At 37.9% G+C, this 21620-nt stretch overlaps 1 protein-coding gene across 8 annotated transcripts in view; it reads right to left on the reverse strand.

The window, feature by feature from the left end:
* The window catches only part of GRAMD2B (GRAM domain containing 2B), a 43996-nt gene continuing 22376 nt past the window's right edge, over nucleotides 1-21620 (reverse strand). For 3 of the 8 annotated variants that reach the window (XM_021380681.1, XM_021380678.1, XM_021380686.1), the window contains exons 2-13: nucleotides 18343-18465; nucleotides 16236-16323; nucleotides 15868-15934; nucleotides 14677-14780; nucleotides 11505-11600; nucleotides 10521-10592; nucleotides 10306-10386; nucleotides 9543-9654; nucleotides 7567-7966; nucleotides 7065-7166; nucleotides 4819-4912; nucleotides 1-1241 (exon numbers count right to left, since the gene is read on the reverse strand). In XM_021380681.1, the coding sequence (XP_021236356.1) occupies nucleotides 1200-1241; nucleotides 4819-4912; nucleotides 7065-7166; nucleotides 7567-7966; nucleotides 9543-9654; nucleotides 10306-10386; nucleotides 10521-10592; nucleotides 11505-11600; nucleotides 14677-14780; nucleotides 15868-15934; nucleotides 16236-16323; nucleotides 18343-18465 (1381 nt within the window). In that variant the 3' untranslated portion in view covers nucleotides 1-1199. The remainder of the gene's footprint in view (nucleotides 1242-4818; nucleotides 4913-7064; nucleotides 7167-7566; nucleotides 7967-9542; nucleotides 9655-10305; nucleotides 10387-10520; nucleotides 10593-11504; nucleotides 11601-14676; nucleotides 14781-15867; nucleotides 15935-16235; nucleotides 16324-18342; nucleotides 18466-21620) is intronic. The other 5 variants (XM_021380684.1, XM_021380682.1, XM_021380683.1 and 2 more) reach the window with 4 other exon arrangements.

A 21620-nucleotide genomic window follows, 5' to 3' on the forward strand; every position in this document is an offset into this window, starting at 1 on the left:
TACTGATTTGCTTTGAAAAAGTTTATTTAAACAAAGTAAGATACATTTCACAGAAATGGTTATAAAATGCAGAGCATATATAAAGTTATATAACATATACAAGTTGTCGTTATCCTAAATATTGCTTTTTCATATGAACCTGTCTGCTCCATCAATCAGAAAGCTAAAAAAAAAAAAAAAAAGCAGTTATCCCACCAAGTAACGTGAAAAAATATTGTGATATAACAAAGCAGATGTCCACTGTTTCTATCAGTTTAATAATGTAGCAATAAAAATAAATTCAGTAATTTTTCAGTTCCAATTATGTGGAAACACCTGGTCCATATCAAGACTAGACTTACAGAAACTGGAACAGGAAATGTACTTGTTTAGCCAAACGAGACTCCATGCAGCTCTAAGGAAAGCTAGCTGAGATCTTCACACTTATAATTAACTTAAAGGACAGAGACTTGATGAGCAGACAGAAAAAAACAGTACATTTTCCAGACAGACTTGTCATACCCACAATGCTATTCATAAGCAACTTGATGGTGAGTTGGCAAGTTCACACATATTGCAATCTTGACTATGATGTAAAACGAATCCCCAGTAGAAATGGACTTTATCCTCAGCAGTGATCCAGTGCCACAGAGCACGGAATCGAGCCTTTTTACAGCACCTGAGAGCTCGAGCACACATCAAACATTCAGCACTCCACAGAGTCCAATCCAGATGTGTTTGGTTTTAATCTTTGGGATGATAGGGCAGAAAGAAAAAAAGCGCAGCCCAGATTCATAGCCACAGTGGTGAGACACGAGCCAGCTCATTCACACAACACGTCAGCATATGAATTGTGACTGAAATTCTTACAGTTTGCAAATACATGAAAAGAGGCAGAAAAGAAATGCTGAGGTAAAAGGAGTTGCATCAGGTTTGCACCGGTGTAAGGAAAGCTAAAAATCAAACAAACCGTAAAATCCGTTAATTACTTCACACACAATAAAGAAGGAAAAAAAAAACCCTTATTTTCAAAACATGCAGACAAACATAGTTGTTGAATAATAAAATGATTTTCTGTACTGTGAAATGAGCTTTACAGCAGTTTACCCTTGGCTTGGACTGAAAATAAAGAAGCTTGAACTCTGTCCAGCAGAGCTCCTTTGGAACTGTTTGTCAAGCGAGATGAACGAAGTCTGAAGCAGTCCAAGAACATAAACATTTCATTCACCATCTTCAAGCAGTTTTTGTAAGTTATTCTGTATCTTAGAAAAAGAGACAAAAATGATTGGGAAACAGAAAGCATTATACTATATTTTTAAGAAAATCAAGACATTCTTCAATATATTTTCTGCCTGCTTGTTAATTCTGTCACAGCTATTTATACCAGTGGTATTCGTATTAAGTGAGAGTATTCATATTAAATGACAAGAGTCAAAGGAAGCATCCTGATATGATCAGTCAGCAGAACGCTTAGCTGAGCAACTGAAACCAAGCTGATATTGCTGATAAGTATCTCCTGCAACCTCCCATGGGTTCTCTTCTTCATTAGATAGGAGATAAGAGAACAAAGATAGAGCTGGAAAGAAATTTTAAATAAATCCAAAATTTTGAACTCAAAGAAAACAAAACGCAAGCTTCAGACCTAAAAGTCACAGCTTCTAGGTTTCAGTGAGTAATTCAAGTAGTTTTTGAACAGCTTCAGCTACACAGGCTTCTGACGTATGCAGTGAAATAAGGTATCCCAACCACATGCAGATATTATTGTGCTGATTATAGGTTGCATTCCCTCAGTTACACTGAAGACAATTTAAAGCAGTCACATCCTCAGGGTGATTTGCACAGCCCTGCTTTAAACAGCCTCTTTATCTATTCTCCATCTTCTTCTTAAAAAGTAGAGAGGGGAATACAGTGGGACACATCCCCTGGCACGTGTGTTCACAGTATCTTAGTAAGTAGCAGTTACCAGCCATAGAAGCTTTAGTCACAGCTACTTTCAGAATTTAATTTGAGGAACCATTGTACATTGTAATTCCTATCCAAGAATATCACTTCTTAATCCTACCTCATGGAACTCCTGTCCCAGACGTCCACCTTTTTCAAGAACAGTGAAAAACTGTTTGGTAAGAGCCTTACACATGAATTCCCATTTAACAAGCTACATTAGAATAAAGAAATGAGTAAAATCGGGCCACGTTTTCCTTCACCAACTTTAACGCAGTATCCTAATAGACAAGGTGCACTTTAACAACCTGTTAAAAATATTTAAAAGCCAAAGCACTATTCCGCTAGGCCACGGGAATTTCTTGCCTTTGAGTATGAAGTAGAGCTGGTAAAAATCACAAGGTCGCTTGACAAATACTCGTAGCATACTTTTGCACTGAACATTCACTAACTGAAGAGTAATTTTTCGTTTTTAACCTAGATTGTTTCTCTGAAGTAGTTTGCAGTGACACAGTCCCACAAGAATTGGGGAAGAGACGACAGTTTGCACTGAAACTTTTACATTAGCTTTGCTGTTGAAGCCATCTGGAGTCAATTACTAGCACTTTTCACCAAGACATACAAAAGAGTTAAAAAAATTGCAGTAACTTGAGCATCTAACTTACTAGATTTCTGCCAGTTTTGCAGTACAGGAGTAGAGTCAAACATAACGTTCTAACTACTGGCTGTGGCAGCTACATGCAATGCTCATTTCACTTCTATGAGAAGCTGTTGATAGTATCCTGACTATTTTGCAATGACAAGAGTGCAATTCAGTAGGCACTAAATGAAAAAATACATGACTTAAGACTCTAACTCAGGACCAAGAGTCACTTCTTTGGGAACAGCTGAATGCTCCGACATCCAGCTGTCTTTTGCTGTGTTTCCAAGATGAGACTATGTAGGAGACTGTGAAGTGCCTACTCTTGTTGCTTTTGCAGGCTTCCCACTGAAACAAAGCGAGGTCTTCCATGAACCATCTTGCCATCAGAAAGCTTTTTCCAGACAGCTGGAAGGTGGTAACTTCTTAAATTTCCTAATTTGTCTAAAGATTGTAACTAGTAATCATCTGGTAAGAATTTTTCTCTTGTTCTCTTTTCATATTGTTATCATCCAGAGCAAACAGAGGCATGTGCTAGCATTACTCTAGATTTCCATAGACAAAGGGGTGGGTGTGTACAGAAGGAAATCTCTTTTTGGAAGAGACTCTGTAAATCCAGTGCCACACAGGTAACAGTGATATTATATAATCTTTGTGCTAATTGAGAAACCTACTTTGTGGGGGAAAAAAATGAAAAAAAAAAAAAAACACAGCACTGAATAGCCTTGGCAAACACCCAGTTTTAGAAACAGAGGCAAAAATATCCCACCTGACTTAAGCACACAGGAATTTCCATAACTTCTGCTTTCACTCTACTAATCTTTTTTTTTTCATTCTTAGCCAGTTGATTCTGACTTATTCCCGACACATCCATTCCATATGCCTCTTAGTAGGTAGAGGTGTCAAAGATTTGGTGGTGGGGTGGGCTATGAGCTGATGCTGGGGTTTCCCAGTGCCAAGCACAGCTAGTTCCAGCAGACTCCAATGGACCCACCTCAGACACAGCTGAGCCCAGCAGCACCTCTGGGAAAGTGCATTTAATACAAAGCAAAAAAACACCAGATGGACAGAGGAGAGAAAAAATAAGAGTTAGAAACTGCATAGGGATCACCAAGGCCAAGGAGGAGACAGGAGAAGAGGAGGGGTGAAGGTGTCCCATGGCAGAGTATGGAGAGGCCATGCCAGAACAGGTGGAAGCTTCCTGAAGGTAATTCTGCCCTTGGAGGAGCCCATATCAGTGCAGGGTGAAATGGGACTGGAGCAGAAGAGAAATGAAAGGAGTGGAAGATTGAAAACTGATATTTGGTGACAATGACCCTTCTACCTAGCCCCAAGAATAGCTTGGTGGCAGGGAAGAAGGAGAGAAGTCAGGAGAGAAGGTGTGCCTGGGAGATAGGTGAGGAAAGGCGTTCTTCTAACGTTTGTCTTTGTTTCTCACTGCCTAATGAAAATATATTGATTTTCCCCAAGCTGAGTCTGTTTTGCTTGTAATAGTAACTGGTAAAAAATTTCCTTGCCTTTATCTTGATCCACAGTCTTTCTCACTCTATTTTTTTCCCCTGTTCTGCCTGAGGAGGAATGAGAGAGCTGTTGAGCTGGTAAGTCTGACTGTTGGCCAAGGCAAAGTCACCACAGTACATAAAGTGGAAATAAGTTCTCCTCACCCACTCTTGTTCTGCACAGACTTCCTATTTCAGTGAGTGCACTTAGGCTTGCAATTAAAGGACAGTGAAGAGTAAAGGCATAGGTAAAGTTCAGATGTAATGACTTAGACAGCTGGTGCAGCAGTAGCATTTATGTTACTGAAGAGAGATGGATTCTAGCCATTTCGTATGAAGACGATGATTACAAACGAATGCCAGCATGGCTTTTCCTAATCAGAAAACCAAAATCCAAGCAAAAGCCCTAGACGAGGAATTCTTGTTAAGGAAATTTCCTGTTAAGTTTAGAATCCTTAACTCTGATGGACAAAATTAAAAAATCGAGATCATTAAATGTAATAATCACCCCTGAACTGTTTGGTCTGGTAGTATTCTTGGTGTAGAGCCTCAGCTCAAGGCAAAACAGCCACAAAGACCCATGCTTGTACACTGGCTAACTTACGGTCCAAAAAACCAGTCCATTGTCTAGTAAAACATGCTAGTTTCTAGTATGAAATCTAGGAGTGACTTGGCACTTTCAAAGAAAAACAGACCATAGAAATTCAGGAAGAACCTAATTAGTGTTATCAGCATTTGCATCACATGATATGAAGTTACCTTTTCCAATTTTATAAGATTAGCAGTTAACTCATCACAGAAGGCATCGGCGTTAATTTGCGGGTGAGATTCCAAACCTCGGTGCACAGGATGCCTGTCAAATAGAATGAAGAATTTTGTGTGACGGAAATGAGAAAGTGGAAAGCAGAGCTGAAAGACACGTTTAGATATGAATTCTTTCAATGGTAACATTGTGATCTGTACCTGTTTACAGAAAAAAAGCCCTAAGTCGCTTTTGCACTTTTGACTACATTCTTTAAGTTGTTTCGCTCCCCAGAAGTTCAGTGGAAATAGCTGTAAAGTTTTCCATCTAGAAATAAGTTGAAGAGCTGCATAAGTTCTGTGTCTTGAGAAAACCACCAAAAAGCCGTGCCCCTTGACATAGCAGGAGCTCCCATTAGGTCATCCTGTATCCCCACTTTAGGATCAGAACAACAGAAAACGGGACCTTTCTGTCTAAGAGTGCTTCAGATGATCCTACCAATCAAAATATGTAAAAAGTGGGAAAATGGCTTTTAATATTGCCTACTACTAGGTAAATTTACCCTTCTCCCTGTACTATTGGTAAAATATAAATGCAAGCCTTTTTAAGATAAATCACCACTTCCTGTGTGCAACTCATGCTGCTTTCAGCTGTGTTCTGTGGATCCTGAGCAGCACAATCAGTGTTTAGTATGACAATACGACCAAGACTGCACTGGCAGAGTGACCTATTTGTCATGGAGGGGTCATCAAATAAAGCTCAATTAACAAGAAACCTCACTCAGGCGCTTGTTACAGATCTGAAACACTTTGCAGACAGCTCCATTCCACCTGGGTAGAGCTGTCTTTAATTCTGTTTTCTCCTGTTTTTCAGGTGGTGCTTCTTTAGCTGTCAGCATTCCTAACTACACTGCGTCACGGCAAATTTTGCAGTGAGGTTTAGAAATGATTAAGTCACATTTTTCAGAGAAGCTCAGAAAAATCCAGTTATAAGAAGGAGAGAAGAGTTAATGCAAAATTTAATACTAAATAAACCCATTGTATTTTCAGTGTCCAGCTGAACTGCCTTCTGTCCTACATTCTCTTAGGAAGCTCATATGACCTACAGCTGCATACTGTCATAATACAAATCCTTGCACTGCCTCTCCCTTTGAAGTTTGCAGATTTCCTGTTCATGCAACAGGGGGATAACAAAAAAAAAAAAAAAAAAAAGGAGGGGCAGATCATATCAATGACCTGAGCTCTTCCACAGTTACAGAATGAAACTACTAAATAATTGCTAGGAGACTTACAATAAAAGATCAGCAGTCCTACACTGCTTCTTCCCTAGATTTGCCACGAACTAATGGTATGTTTTCTAATTTTATATAGCTTGAGTATTCTGTAAGTGCTACTAGGAAATATTACTTAATTACTTTCTATCCTTCTACTTCATATTTAGAGCAGTCCTGGACACCTTTTTTTTTGCCATTCCTCCTCAAATACATGAAGAACTGGTTGTAGTTTTTATTATTATTGTTGTTATTATCTATTTTTGCAAGACAAGACATCAGTCTTTAAGGAGGAGTTGGGCAGCTCAAAGCTCTAAAAACGTCCTAAAAGTAAGTCAGATGTATTAGCCCAAAGATTACAAAATACCTTCTGTCATCCTAGGTCAACCAAATGACACTAAGATTGAAGTCATAGCTTTTTCACAGAATCATTATATGGAAAAGAGCTCACTTCAGCAGTTTACATTACTGTTACAGTTACCTGAAACATCCTGAAAGCAATGCTACACCATGCCATTGCTTGCATGAAAAGTCTTGATAGGAAACCTGTGAGACAAGGCTTGCACAGATATAAGAACTATATTAAGTTCCATGAGGGCACAACAGTAACATAAGCGTTTCTGAAAAGACTAGATTAGAATGAGATCATAGAATCATAGAACGGCCTGGGTTGAACAGGACCTCAAAGATCATCGAGTTTCAACCCCCCTGCTGAGTGCAGGGTCGCCAACCACTAGACCAGGCTGCCCAGAGCCACGTCCAGCCTGGCCTTGAATGCCTTCAGGGACGGGGCATCCACAACCTCCTTGGGCAACCTGTTCCAGTGCGTCACCACCCTCTGAGTGAAAAACTTCCTCCTAATATCCAACCTAAATCTCCCCTGTCTTAGTTTAAAACCATTCCTCCTTGTCCTATCTTTATCAGCCCATGTAAACAGAGATACTGGAAAAGTATATATTTTTTAAATGGAAATAATTATAGAGTGCATCTTACTCCTTAACATGTGAATCAAAAGATGCAATGGAGATAAGACGTTCTTCCAGGACATTGATTTTATATCTCATGTAGAAGGTAGAAAATATTAAAACACAGACACTGTAAGAGAAAAAAATAAGATACATCAGTTATGTTTGTATGGACATGGGAACGTCAGAAATACCTCACAAATGCAACATTAAAAGACATTTAATCATTATTTGTACATGCTGAATAATAACGGTATTGGTGGCATTCAGATAGTTTTGAAAGTCTGAGCCTTGAGTATGGCTTTGCTAAGTGCAAGTAGTTAAACTCTCCAGCATTTCCTGAACCAAAAATTCCTTTAAGAAGTAAAAGGCCTGTCAAATGGGTCTACCCTGGCATTTCTAGTTCAGAAAAGATAAAGGCCAAAATTCTCATCAGTTTCCTCTTTTTCAAGCAAAGTTGAGATAATATTAATCTACATGAAAAAAAAATAGGGGTATCTTGACAATCTTGATATTAATTGTTTACTTACAGAACTGCATAAAATATAAGTATATGGTTCAGAGATAAGAGCTTCTGGAACTTAACTTTGTGGAAGAATCTGAAAGGTTCAGAATGACCTGCTAGGGAAAGAACAAGTGTTATTTTGATCAAGAAACACCAAGAGACACAATGGTGTTTTGAAGCATGCAACAGATAATATAAACAGAGATAAACAAGAAAGAAATCTTCCATATTAGGTGAACTGACATAACCATATGAATTTGTCTCAACTAACTTCAGCTGAGAATCTGCCCTTAATTCCCTACCATTTCGAAGACAGTTTCTGGCTTTTCCTTCAGGTACCCATTTACTGCGTGCATCTGAACGGACAGACTTTGTTTCAGTCTTTGAAACTTTCAAGTGAGTCTGTGTCTCGACAACGTGATAATCTGTCAAAAGCAAGATTTTTAATAAAGCTGAAATGTGAAGTCAAAGGAAACTATTTGAAGCTTAAGTTAGTCAAGGAGTATGGCAACAGAAGAATTTTATGAGATGCATTTCTGGACATACATAGAAAGCAGCAGTTGGTTTACTGGGCTTAAAATAATTTGTATAATAAATGCACACAATGACAAAATAGAAAAAAGCATGTGGAAAAGGATTATGTATGGTACATTTACATTTCTAGACTGTTTAAGAGAAAGCAACCAGTGCAAATTTCACAGATTATCACTGAATTTCCAGTCTGAAGACTAAACAGACAAAAGCAATCTCTCATAGGGACTGCATATGCTACAGAGGTGACTCCAAATAGCTTTAATATCACTATCAAATGGAGATATAGCATTGTTACTTTAAAAAGGAAGATGATATCTTGCTTTCCCGACTTTTTCTTTAACATGCAGGTGATAACTCGAGTGAGATATCAAGTGAGATAGAATTGAGAAATCCAGTCACACTGAGTTCTGTTCATGTTTTACTTGCACATCCTTGCACATCTTTAAGGGATTACACTTATGAAAAGGAAAATTAAATAACCCCAAACCATACCACTGAACAAAAGAGACATATGAAAAATAAAGAGTTAACTAAAACTAGGCTTACTGAAAATTGTTATTAAAAATGTTGTATCTATAATTAATAGATAATAATTATAACGATAATAACATTATCATATGATTCTATGATAATGTTTCATTTCAAAGTAAAGGTAAAAGTTTCTAATAATTCAAATTCATAGTGTCCAGATGGAACTGGAAAAATAATAGAATAACAACATATTAACATGTTAATATACAGTAATTGTGTAGCAGACTAATACTTTTGAATACTTTAAATAACCTACATTAATACCCTACCTAAAATGAGTTTTGCTATATTTATGAACTTATATGGAGGGTGTTTCTACAAGCACTCTTGCTAATAAGGTGAAAAACTTGACGTGTATGAGACTATAAAAAGTAGTGTTAAGAATGAACAGTGGATGATATCTTCAGAAGTCTTGATGACCACAAAGAATAAAATTAAGGTTTAAAAAAACAGAAACACAAAATCACACAAAAATAATATTTTTGATTACTAAAATCTACCACAGTACATAATGTTTATTTGCATAGATTAGAAGACATTTCTCTATAACTTGGGCTACTTTACAATGGTTGTTTTTTTTTAAATTAAAAGTGAAAAAGAAAGGAAGGGGGGAAGGGGGGGAAGGGGGAGAAGGGGGGGAAGCATGACCATCTTCTAAACTATATCTGATAACTGCTGCAGTGTTAACTGATAAGGGATGTATGAAACAGACGGTGAATGCAATTGGAGTCAGTAGTGATAAATCAAACCGGATGGTGACAAAGTCATTACTTAATTCTAGATTTCAAAACAATACAACAATGGAAATTCAGCTTTTGCAACTAGTCTGCAGGACTATGGAGAACACAGATCCAGCTCCACATCAGAAGGAGTTACAGAAGCAAAACCGAGAGCTAAGCTGTTCCTGTTTTCTTGGAGCTCCATGACCCCACTCACCTTGGAAGCGTTCTAGCTCTGGGGTCTGTGAGCCTGTGCTGCTGGACTCCTCCATTTCTTGTCTCTGCTCCTGTACTATTCCATCCAGATCAGAATAGTCTTCATTGAAATCCTGATGGGGAAACCGTCACAGGAAGTCTAATCAATCTTATTTCCTCTGACCTCTCTGTAGAAACTGAACTAACAATTACATGTTTCAAACTGTTCAACCATCTTTGATATCAAGATGCTGAGATCAAGTTAGCAAAATAGGCCACTTAAAATCACCACAATTTAAGCCCTACTCCTGCTTTAGTTTAAGTGAGATAAAGCATGTCTGCAAAAGAAAGACTACTAGACAAACAACTCCAGAACAGGCATTTCTAGAGTTAGAATCTGGTCATCACATGTGGATACACAGCTCTTTCAGCTGACTGAACTGGCTCACAGAGGAAGGATTGTAACAAGAAACACTTTGAAAACAGTTAATGTCAGAGGAAGCCGCAACTATTAAGTACAGAGAGTGCTGTGATATCTGGCAGCAAGAGAAATATGTAGGGCATACACAACTTGTAAGATATCTAAGACATACACAGTATGTATCTAATTAGATCAAACTATACCTATGCTAATCATACTTACTGCTTCTTAATGTTAAAAAGTTCATGGAATTTTTAGAAACAGATGTCATGATTTTCTTTGGTTTCCTTCCTTCAGACATTATAAGTAGGATTTGCAATGAACAGTGCAGTGCAACAAAAGAACAAACGCTGAAGCTGTTTACCAGGGACAGAGTTGTAGGACGATCAGCCCTGAAGCTATTTTCAACAGAAGATGGATTAGGACTGCTGCCCATACTTGTATCCTAAAAAAAAAACAAAAAAAAAACAACGAGCAGTTTTAACGAGAAACATGTCTAGCAATTGCCCAGCACTTGAAAGTGGGAAAACAGTAATAATGAACATAAAGCTGCACATCTTTGTTCCCATTAGTACTTACCTCAAGATGTCTACATATAGATTTTAATAGTTTGTAGGTTGTATCTCTGGAGAGTAAGGAGACGAACATATACTGAAAAATAAAAGTTCCAAAATCATTTGGAGAAAAGACACAGTACAAGCTTCCTTTCATCTTACTGAAACTGTTAGTTACCTGCAGCAAAACCTCCTATTTTCAAGAACCTTTATGTAGCAAGGAAAACCTCCACTCCTTCTGAGACTATGAACTGAGGTTAATCACAGGGAACATAGAACAGGCACATAAAATTTACCATGTTCTGCTGCAGAAAACAGCATCGTCCCAATCTATTACTTTAATTTGTTGGTTTGTTTGTCTTAAAAGCTTTGCATGCTATATTTTCCCAACTCTTAAAAAAAAAAAAATATGCTCAAGTCTACAAACTATTTCTGCAGTGAAAACGGGTTTGTTCTAAAGCTGTTCTTAGTATAATCACATTTTCCACTGATTGATGCAATTACTACTGAGTATTGCAAGGAGAAACTACATTTTGCTGCATCTAAGGTATTGCTGATTAGATGAGAGACCCAAGCAAATGCTAGAACACTGTAATGAGCTGCCAACAAGGCAGATAACCCTCTCTGCACGCACTTCCCGACCCATTTGTTTCAGATCCATGAGTGCCACTACACAGAAGTCTTAGAGAATGAGGAATTATAGTTTACAGGCAACACCTGCCAACAAGAGATGCCATTTCTTATTTTCTCATCAAGTTCTACATAGCCCTTGTCTGACACTTGAGGAGGCAGAAGTAGCTCAAATTATCTGGTAAGAAAGCAGACCCTCTGGGATCCTAAATCTAAATGACTACACATGACTAATTCCTGTAGCTGCTTAAATGACCACCTGGCACCTTCAAGAATCTCTTAGGATATGACTGCCAGTAAGTAGAGAGGGCAAAAGATGTAGAACAATGAAAAAAAACAAGCAGGCAGGGTACAACAGCATTGTCCTCTACATACTTACTCTGTCTGTGACTGTTGCTATGATCAGAGCATTTGGCACAAGAAGGGCAGTTTTGGTTTTCTTCAGAAGTGTCACTGAGAGCACAGGTATGCTGATCTAAAACAAGACCACTGCAGTATTAGTCCCAAAACATGCATACAAACCTGAATGCTCTTTCACAGCAGCCAGCCTACCAACTGTAATAAGCCACACCTTCAGCACTCCCCATGTAAAGATTTCTCCTCTAAGTCCCTGATTACTAACAATTCATATGGAACAGGTTTGGTTTCAGATTAATACTATTTCTTAATTGTTTTTAGTTCTATTTTTATCACATGCTTTTAAAAGACTAGAAGCTTAGATCACTGCAGATCTGCAGAACAAAGTCGTCTTCAAGCAAGGCTTTTTGCTTTGGAACAAAACACAACAGACAACAGGATATTGAAGAATAAACATATAGCTCTTTTCACTACGTATAGATCCTTTCATTTACAAGGAACAGCTGAGTAAACAGCTTGTCAATCAGTATCACTGAAAGATCCAATACCCACACACCCTCTGACTTATTTAAACTGATACCTGTGTGTGTGCCATCCAAACTGTCTACATTTACATTGAAAAGTTCCCAAATTTCCCTCCTGCTTTGCGTTTATATCCAACTCCATTAGTAATATGCGTGCTGTATTTCATACTATTTCAGTTAAAATGTTCTGCACGGGTTGTTTTTGTAAACTTTATATTACAAGGGACTGAATAGCTGGTTTGACTTGCTGTTAGGAAGTTAGGCAAATAAAATAATCCAAGATACACACGGATAGGCTGCAGCTACTGTTGAGAATTCCATTGTCTCAACTACTTGAGAAATTCAGAATTAAGATTCAAAAGTGTCCAGGGATTGACCACTGTGTGCTCAGAGTACAGAATTCAAAACACTTTTATGCAGGAGAATAAAGTTTCTCTGTGCAGTTTCATAAAATCTCATTAACTTTTGTTCAGAGCAACAAATGCAAAGCAATACAAAGCCATTAAATGAAAAAAATATGCATATATTTCTTTTGGGTAACGAGAAATGTGCTTCATCTGGATGTTCATCTGGATGCAAGATAACCAGCCACTGTTTAAGCATGGGTAGTCATTCCTCTGTCATCCATAGGCCAGAAACTCACTTATTATGTCGTATTTAGTTTTATTAAAAAATCTGTGCAAGAAGGAAAAAGAAGAAGGAAAGAAAAGAAGAAGGAAAAAGAAAAAGAAGAAGGAAAAAACAGACAAAAGCCAACCACAACAAAAGCCAATGCCTATAACTTCATATTATTCTTAGGTCCATGCCTGAGTCTGAGAATCTGTATGTCTGGACACAAGTCGTTCTACTGATTTCTAAATATGTCAGTTCCATTTGCTCGGCTTCAGAGGCCAAGTCTTTTGAAAAATGGGCTAATTAAATAGGTTCTCCACTATACTTTTTCTAAACTGAATATTTTCTTGATCCAGAAAGATTCTGCAATACTTCTGTTCAAAAAAGGCTGCTTCTTGAATGGAAAGAAGGGAGTAGGATATGGTGTGTGTTTGACTGGAGAACAAAACAAAACAGAATTGTGATGTAGTCAGAATCCATTTTGTGTCGCTTAAAAAAAACAATAGCCAAAAAAAACCACCACCACCAAAAAAAAAAGAAACCTACCACACCCAAAGATTTTTCAGCAGAAATTCTGCTAATGGCAACAATAAAAAAAATACGGCTTACAAGTTTTCTAGTTGGTTCAGTTCACCTCAAAGAACTTTAAATAAGAGATGTTAATGGCACTCTGCTGCATGCAATTTTGGTGGATAACATTACTGTAATCAAGACTAAAGAATACTTAAGTGGGATTAAGTACTTGCTTACTACACTCTTACCTAAGCGTTAGATTAAAATGGGAAAATCACTGCAAGTATTCAATTTCTAACTGGAGTAATAATAATTTCAGGAAACATGTTTACGTGCAGGCATCCTGAAAAGCAACTAGGATGATGCTTATCTCCAGAAAAGACTGGAGGTCAACACATATAGCCAAAATAGAACAACCTGGAAAGATAGTGAAGTCTTTCAAAGCCTATTCAGTCCTGCAGAAGGATTCTTTTATTTCTGAACATGCCGTGTGTTTACATTGCAGATTCAAATCTCCTGACTTGCATGACTATTTCACCCACCAAAGGTTTTAATAGAAAAAATTCTCTAGGTAGAAGAACTTGTCATGAGAAATTTAATAGAACATGTAGTCCTGCTACTTCTCTCAGGTTATGACTAAATTTAAATTGTTTCAAGCAATAGAGGTTTTGCATCTTGGCAGCTTTGTCAAGATAAATGACATCTATGAAAATGGTTCTTCCTGTCAAGCTTGACTTCCTCCTCCCCTATTACATCGTTCTTCATTATATTCCCAGTTTCCCTGTTGTTTTGTTGATGGTATGTCCAAAAATCTATGCCCGCTGTATGCAACTGAATCAAGCATTACAGTGTGTGCGTGTTGCAGAGGCAGGGAAGACAACAGGAACTAAATGAGCAGGCCTCTCTCTTACTTTTCATTTTTCTCCCCTCTCAACGTTTTCTAAAAATAAGGACCCAGGGCTGATTGCACTTGGAATATCACTGCAGACACATTTAGAAAACTTACAAAGCTGTTCATGTCCCGTTTCTGTTCTTCTCACTAGGCTTGCAAGTGAAAATCTAGCAGACTTTCTCTGTTCATGTAGAACAGAAGGAACAGCTACAAGAATCCCTCCCAGGCCTTTGCAGCTCCACTCTGAAGCCAGTGTTAGTTTTTTTCTTTAACTGCCTGTTTTCCTGTATGCTTGATTCTTCCCCAACTAGTCCTTATACTCTTCATCCCTGCCTCCTCCTCCTCTTTTCCAAAGTTAACCTAAGAGAGCCATTTTTGTACAGTTACTGCTATGTGGGTTTGGCAGCCTTTGCAATTCCAGGTCAAGTTCTTTTCTTAAATCTTTTTTCAGACAGGAAATCCTTAAAACAAAGACTGGATCCTTAATAGTAACAGCACTCCAGTTCTAGAGTGATTTTTGGGCATAGTCATTCTATTCAGTAACACTTGGAGGTATTAGAAGTTTTCTAGCCTTGCATAATACAACAAATATCTAGTGATGACTAGATTTCTAAGGAACAGTATGACTATTTTGTACAAATTATTTTACTAACCTTAGTGTCTTTACCAAAAACCTTGGAATGGAAGCAAATCCAATTTTCAGAAAGGAATAACTTTCCTTGGTAAAGAATTTCCTTCTGGAGAGCACAGGTAAAACCTAAAATATATTGATATTCTATAATTTTTAGTGTACACACAACTCACAAAAAAAAAAAAACACAAAAAACTGGCATTTATTTTGCTTTTTTTTTTCGTTTTTTTTTTCTTTTTTAAGCCATTACCTGTTTGGGTATATGACTTTTGATAAACATTGTCAAACTGCCCCTGATCATTGCAGGGGAGATGGACTAGGTGATCTTTAAAAGTCCATTCCAACTCAAACGATTCTATCACTCTAAACCTTGAAATATTGAAAAAGTTTTACAAGTACAGAGAAGCTCAGAAGATTTCACAAGCTTTAGTTTAATTCAAAATACCTGAAGAATAAAGACTGAAATGTGTAACATGCAACAGGGCCCCAGAAGCCAAGAATCTTTTTTGACAGATTACCACCTAGATTCCTATGAAGTTTTAGACTAGCTTTCAGGTAACAGCATTATATAAATGTAAAAAGCTTAAACAAAGTGTTTTAGCTTCAAACTTCTAGCCTCCTAGCAGTTGCCTGCACCAGATGACCAGCAGAGGCAGAGAGAACAAAGAATAGGACAATACTGCTTTTACTTCACAGCCACTGTCCACACTATTTACCATTCATTAACTGCTTTCCTCTTACACCTGTTAAGAAACATTTCATCTCTATGTAGCATTCACTTGTTAAAATTATTATAGAAAACAGAAGATTCTTTTGATATTTTGCATCCTTCTCCCTACCAGTGCTTTTAAATTTCAGAGCACCATCAACAACAAGAAAAGCCCAAGCTAGTCACGTGACCAGTGCTGCCTTGGTTAAGCCTTCAGTAGGGAAACTTCAGTACCAAAACACGTCGCACTAGGTTACTCTGTTAAGAAGTACAAAGTGAGCTACAGCACCAAAAGATGCTAAACACATAAAGATTAAAGAAATGAACATTTTACAAGATCACAACAGAAACATCCCTGCATGCAAATGAAGGCCTTGTAACTCCAGACAATTGGAGCTAAAGGTTTTTAAAATTTGGGTAGTGCCTTTTTTATGCCACCAGCATTGGCAGATAATAACAGTATTTTGATCCACAGCCAGCAATAACAAGGGTCTTAATACTTACTTTGTTTTAGTGGCTCATCAATGGAAACATCCAGAAACAGCTTATGAAAGTGTGCATTTGCCTTCAGCTAAAAAACAAAAAGGCCCACCAGCACAGACACATGCCTTATTAGATATTTTTACAATTAAGTAACTCATACCACTTCCTATACTCCCGTTTTCTTTTCCTTTCACCCATTTGCTTTACAGAAAATCCTCATTTGTGCTATATGCCTATTAAGTTGTTGTCCTGATCTAAGATGAACAAATGAACCTACATCTGTATACAACCAGGAAAGGAATACTAGTAAACAAGGGTGTTCTTCCAGTTCTGTATTTGCTCTTACCAGTCATCAACAACAAAAAAAAAAAATCCATCTTCTGCCCTACCTGATTTGAGATATGTTTTTTCCTTTCAATTTTGGAATCATTCTTGCTATCCATTGTCAGGAGAGGACTTTCTGTACTGCTCTTTGTCCTGAAAATAAAAAAAAAGAAAAACATGCCATGTCAGATGCTTGACCTCATTTCATTTGTCTTTCAAGTTATCTACAGGACAAACTTTTCTGTGAAACAGAAAGGTAACTATTACCTGATTTTTCAAGTACTACATAGCAATGAATAGGAGTCTGTCTTAATCTTGAATTAGGCCAGTCCTCCCTAATGGTCTTTTTTTAATTTAGAAGGAATATTTTAAACCACTAGTTGTAAGGAAAATAAAAAAAAGTTCAAGGCATTTTTATAGGTTTAATGAATTATCATAGTGCCTAGCTCTATGTTTGGTTGTTTCCAGGCAACATAAGAAACACTAAGCATGTTACTTAGTAATGTAATAAAAGTAAGTCAAAACTTAGTAGTAGAGAGTTTAAGGTAGTGTAATCAAAGCTATGAGCTTATACTACAAAATGGGAGCTCATTTGGAAAGTGCAACAGAGAAGAAACACAGATGCACTTGTCACAGAATGGCTATGAACAGAGCAGTGTATGGAAATCATTAACACAGCCAGCAATTCTAGAAGTGAAGTTTCCAGTGAATGAAGAGGAACTACAAATGACCACTTTACAGGAAGTTATTGTAGCTGTACACCCTTAGCAATTCATGCTGAAAGAAAAGAAAAAAACAACAAAAAAAAAACAACTGACCAAACACATAAAAAACTGAACAACTCTGAAGTAGAAATAGTACAGAGGAAAATCTCTGAGGATGACAAGGAAAATAAATTCTGCTTGTTTCATGAAGGAGAAATTCATGGCACGAACCGTGTAGAAAAACAAAAACAGAGGTGGGATAATGCTATCACAGATCATGAAGAATATTATCCCTGAGAGCTTTAATTTCATACAGAAGAAAAGTGTATCAACAAGCTACAAAAATAAGTTAACTCTTTCCTAGAGGCTTTCCTATGCAGGCTTTTGAAGAGTAGCAGGAAGGACAAAACGTAACACATCTTTGTTGAATGACTGGAAGAATATGTGCTGGGCAGTGCTACTATCACGGAGAAGGAAAAGAACTACAACAGTTTCCTTTACTGCACTGTATCCTGCATGGTAATTCTTCTGTAGTTTCCTAAACTTGGGAGGTTCAGGGTTTTCAGGACTGACAAAGAGAGGAACCTTAAATTAGTGCAGGTATAACTAGATTAAGGAAAGAGATTATACAGCACAGGGATTGGCTGCATTTCTCAGGTGGTCCTTCACAGAAGAAACCTCCAATATACATCTGTAAGTATATTCATGTTTCTTCCAATGTACCAGTCAAACTGAACAGCTAGCTTTACCTATGCCAATCCTTCCATATAAAACAGAGTCAAGCTGTATGAGAGAGATTAAACTGGACAGAAGTTTTACATAAAAAAGTTATCACGTATTTCTCTTGAAGATGCATCAAAAAATTAAGTGATGCTTTGTAACTACCTGCCTTGTGACCAAAACCACACTGTCAGGTTGACTACTGACTTCTGCATTAGCTGCCCAGTTGAAAGTGAAAGGAATGCAAAATTTGTCCCTCATGTTTTCTTTTCTTTTTTTTTTTTTTTAATTATTACTTCAGTTTCTTTCAGAGACATTGCAATCATCTGATACAAAATAAAGTGCAGAGCCTGAAACAACTTTTGCCATAGCTTTACTGTGAATAATGAACACACTCACAAGAAAGTATTCTAGGAGTAGCCCAGGACTCAAACTGCAGCTCAGTTTGATTGCTTGCCAAATTGGCTGTGAATGGGATGTAACCAGCAGCGGTTACAGTGCAGTGTATTTTTCCCCAGAACAGGAAAGCTAAGCCAACCCAAACGTTCATACTATCACCATTCTGACTGCTGCTGAAATAGCAGCCTCTGGATGTCGGCTCTGCTCCCTGCTTACTTGCTTAGGGTGTAAGGTAACCCACAACTGGGATATCTGATAAATCTCATTTCTCAGATAAGCTTCTTGGGTGGATGGTTAACCATTCTGATTTTTTCATTAGCAGAAACCTGACAATATTCCTGACCATTACCTAGCAACATCAACTTTCTTCCCATCATCAAAACGTTCCACTTCACTGGTAGGAGCCTGCAGCAAAACAGCAGGTGATTTTCCTGGCTTTCTTCTTTCACTCGTTCCATTTTCTCCATCAGAACTGCAGGGGAAAAAAGAAAAAAAAAACCACAACGTGTATTGCAGGATTCATACCAGCGCCAAATGCCACTTCAACACATTGTCATTATTGAACAAAGTGAAAAACAAAATTATGACATCTTTAACACCAAGGTCCTGAAAGTCCTTATCTACTACCTTGTCAGTATTATGTCAGGACTTTATATTCATTGGAAAAATGTTGAAACGATCAGAAGCACAGGTAGTGTTCTCCTTGATCTTCTTGATTGGAGACTGGGACCCAGGCAGAAAAACAGACCAGCTGAATGAACTGACTACGTGAATGGTGTATTGTGGCATTCCTGTACTTGAAGGGAGCTTAAAAGCAGGAAGGGGACAGACTTTTTACATGATCTGGTAGTGATAGGACAAGGGGGAATGGCTTTAAACTAAAAGAGGGGAGATTTAGCTGAGATCATAGGAAGAAATGTTTTACTCAGACAGTGGTGAGGCACTGGAACAGCTTGCCCAGAGAAGTTGTGGATGCCCCATCCCTGGAAGCGTTCAAAGTCAGGTTGGATGGGTGCTCTAGGCAGCCTGATCTAGTGAGTGACAACACTGCTCACGGCAAGGGGGTTGGCAATAGGTGGTTTTAAGGTCCCTTCCAACCTAAGCCATTCTATGATTATACATTGCGACAATTAAGAGCTACACTACTGGAATTTCAGTAGTGAGGAGAGGCAAACCTTGCCATGGATATTACAGTGCTCATGACATTTGCAGCTCTGGTTTCCTTTCCAAATGTAAAGTCTTATTCTGGAAAAATGCATTTCATTTTTAGTACTTAGATGCGATGACTAATGGAAATTCCTTTGATTGGCAGGCTGGGAGATAAACATCCCGCATGACAACACCCAACTCTTAACAGAGTATTTGTGGTTCAGTGTTGAAAGAGGATCCTGGATCGCATTTTGCCTCACTTACCTCTTCCACAAAACTTGGTCTGCACAAAATTAACAAATGAAGGGCCCTCTCAACGTGTCAAAAGTGCTGTTTTTTTTTCTTACAAAAGCAGAACTGCTGTCACAGTGCACTGTCCTTTTATAGCACGTAGCACTGTCTCAGAAATGTGTACTAAGAAAATAGAGGCAGTGATAAGTAATATGTTAAAGCCTTTCCTTCGTCATTTTCTTATCTTAGAAAACTTAGAGGAAAAAGCCATCATTAATAGCTGAGTCTGAAGAATGGCAATACCTTAAAATAAGACATGACATGTAGATACACACATATATGCACACCCTCTTATGGAAGACTAAAGCTTCAGCATGATCATAGGGTGCTCTAAACATGAAAGAAAAGCAAACTACGCTGCCTGTTACCTATATGCCTGAACACAAATGAAGCATTTACAGAAGCTTTTCATTACAAAGTTTAACTTCTACAGTTCTACAACAACAACAACACAGCCATTGCCATCAAGTGACAGTGTTGTGTCAATAAGCATTTTATTTTTCCTACTAAGATAACAGTTTTGCTAACAAAGATTCCCAGACCAACTCCATTTGCTTTTAGTAACAGCATAAGATTTTCGGCTTTGATTATGCTTTGGTAAATAAGATCAGAAGAAACACATCACAGTGTTTTAGTGGAAATAAAATTAATTCAGTAGTACCCTACCTCACAGCTAAACTAGGGTTAAAGCCATAGAGTCTTATGCTTCCATACAGTTATTATTCCTCTTTCTAACCTTTCCCCACCACTTAACACCCCTCACCACAGGGGCACTGAATTGATACTTGCTAAGTCAGTTCACACTTTGTATATACTTGAAAGGGTCACAGCACTAAAAAAGTTTATGAGGGAAAAATAAATTGTTTCCGCATTGCTTTATTCTTGGGTTGGCCCTGCCTGACCATAAGGCACTGGATTTTATCTTCAGCCAACGTACATTAGAATTAAATGGTCTGTTTTAACTGGAACTCAATCTTTCGCCTGAAAAACCCAAATAAGCAATTTTATGTCATTTAACATTTGAAGCAGATAGAACTGTCAAACCAAGGTTCTCCCCACAAGCATAGGAGAGCCTGTATTCTGAAATCTTGCAAATCCTACAAGTATCAGGCCCTGGACAGCCTACTTATTCTGACAAGGCAGTACTCCTGGCAGATGAAAGCAGCCCATGTCAAAAACCACACTTACTGCAAAAAACTTGTTTCGAAAAATACATATGCCCTGGGGTTTGGTATTCACTTATGCTTACCAGCATGGTAAGGTGCTTTGTTACTCCCAAATATATTATTACTTACCACTCATGCCCCCTTTTCCTGTGCCATAAGTTATTCCCTGCTTCACAAGTAAACCTATGAGCTTTTATATTCTGTCTCAGCTTGTAAGCCCCTCATCCTCTCTCCTAAATATTGTAGTTCCTGAACTGCTAATGCTTGAATTCATTCTTTCTAGCTGTTTTCAGACACTAGAGAGCTACAGAATAAGGCTAGGGCATCTAGCCACACTAATCTTGCTTGCTGTTCTGTGCAGAAAAATGGAGCTGTTCCATGCCAGTCTGGTCACCTCTCCAAAGAATCACAGAATTGGAGGGGTTGGATGGGACCTCAAGGGATCATGAAGTCCCAGCTTCCCTTGCTAAAGTATGTTCCCTACAGCAGGTTTCACAGGAAGGCATCCAGGCCGGCCTTGAATATTCAGGATTGAGTCCTGAAGTTGAGAACAGAAGGAATGTACTCAGGCAATAATTGGCTCCAAAATATCTGAAGAAAGAGAAGATGCCCTCAGAAGCACATCGTAATGAAAGCAGTAACAGAATATGCTCCTCCCAGCTATCACAGTCTTGCTATCCTTACCCTTCACCCCCTTCACATTGCCCTTTCACATAATGAAACACTACATAAGAATTTGTCCTTGTATTTCTGGTATTTGTAGCTCTACATAGTGGCTCATTTCCTACTAATTATCTTTAAAATGTCAGAAGGAATCTTATTTTAGTTGACCTTCTGGAGAAGGAAAGATCATGGCATGACCTAAAAACATCTTTTGTCAAGTCACAAGTAAATTAAAGTGCTCATTACATTTTCAAGTCTAAGTCAAGATTCATAAAAGCTTTGTAAAAAGATCACAAAAGTCAGCAACACATGCAAAACAAACAAACAAAAAAAAATATCAAGAGCACTGCAGAAATAA

This window comes from Numida meleagris, chromosome Z (genome assembly GCF_002078875.1).
Source record: "Numida meleagris isolate 19003 breed g44 Domestic line chromosome Z, NumMel1.0, whole genome shotgun sequence".
Taxonomy (NCBI): Eukaryota; Metazoa; Chordata; class Aves; order Galliformes; family Numididae; genus Numida; species Numida meleagris.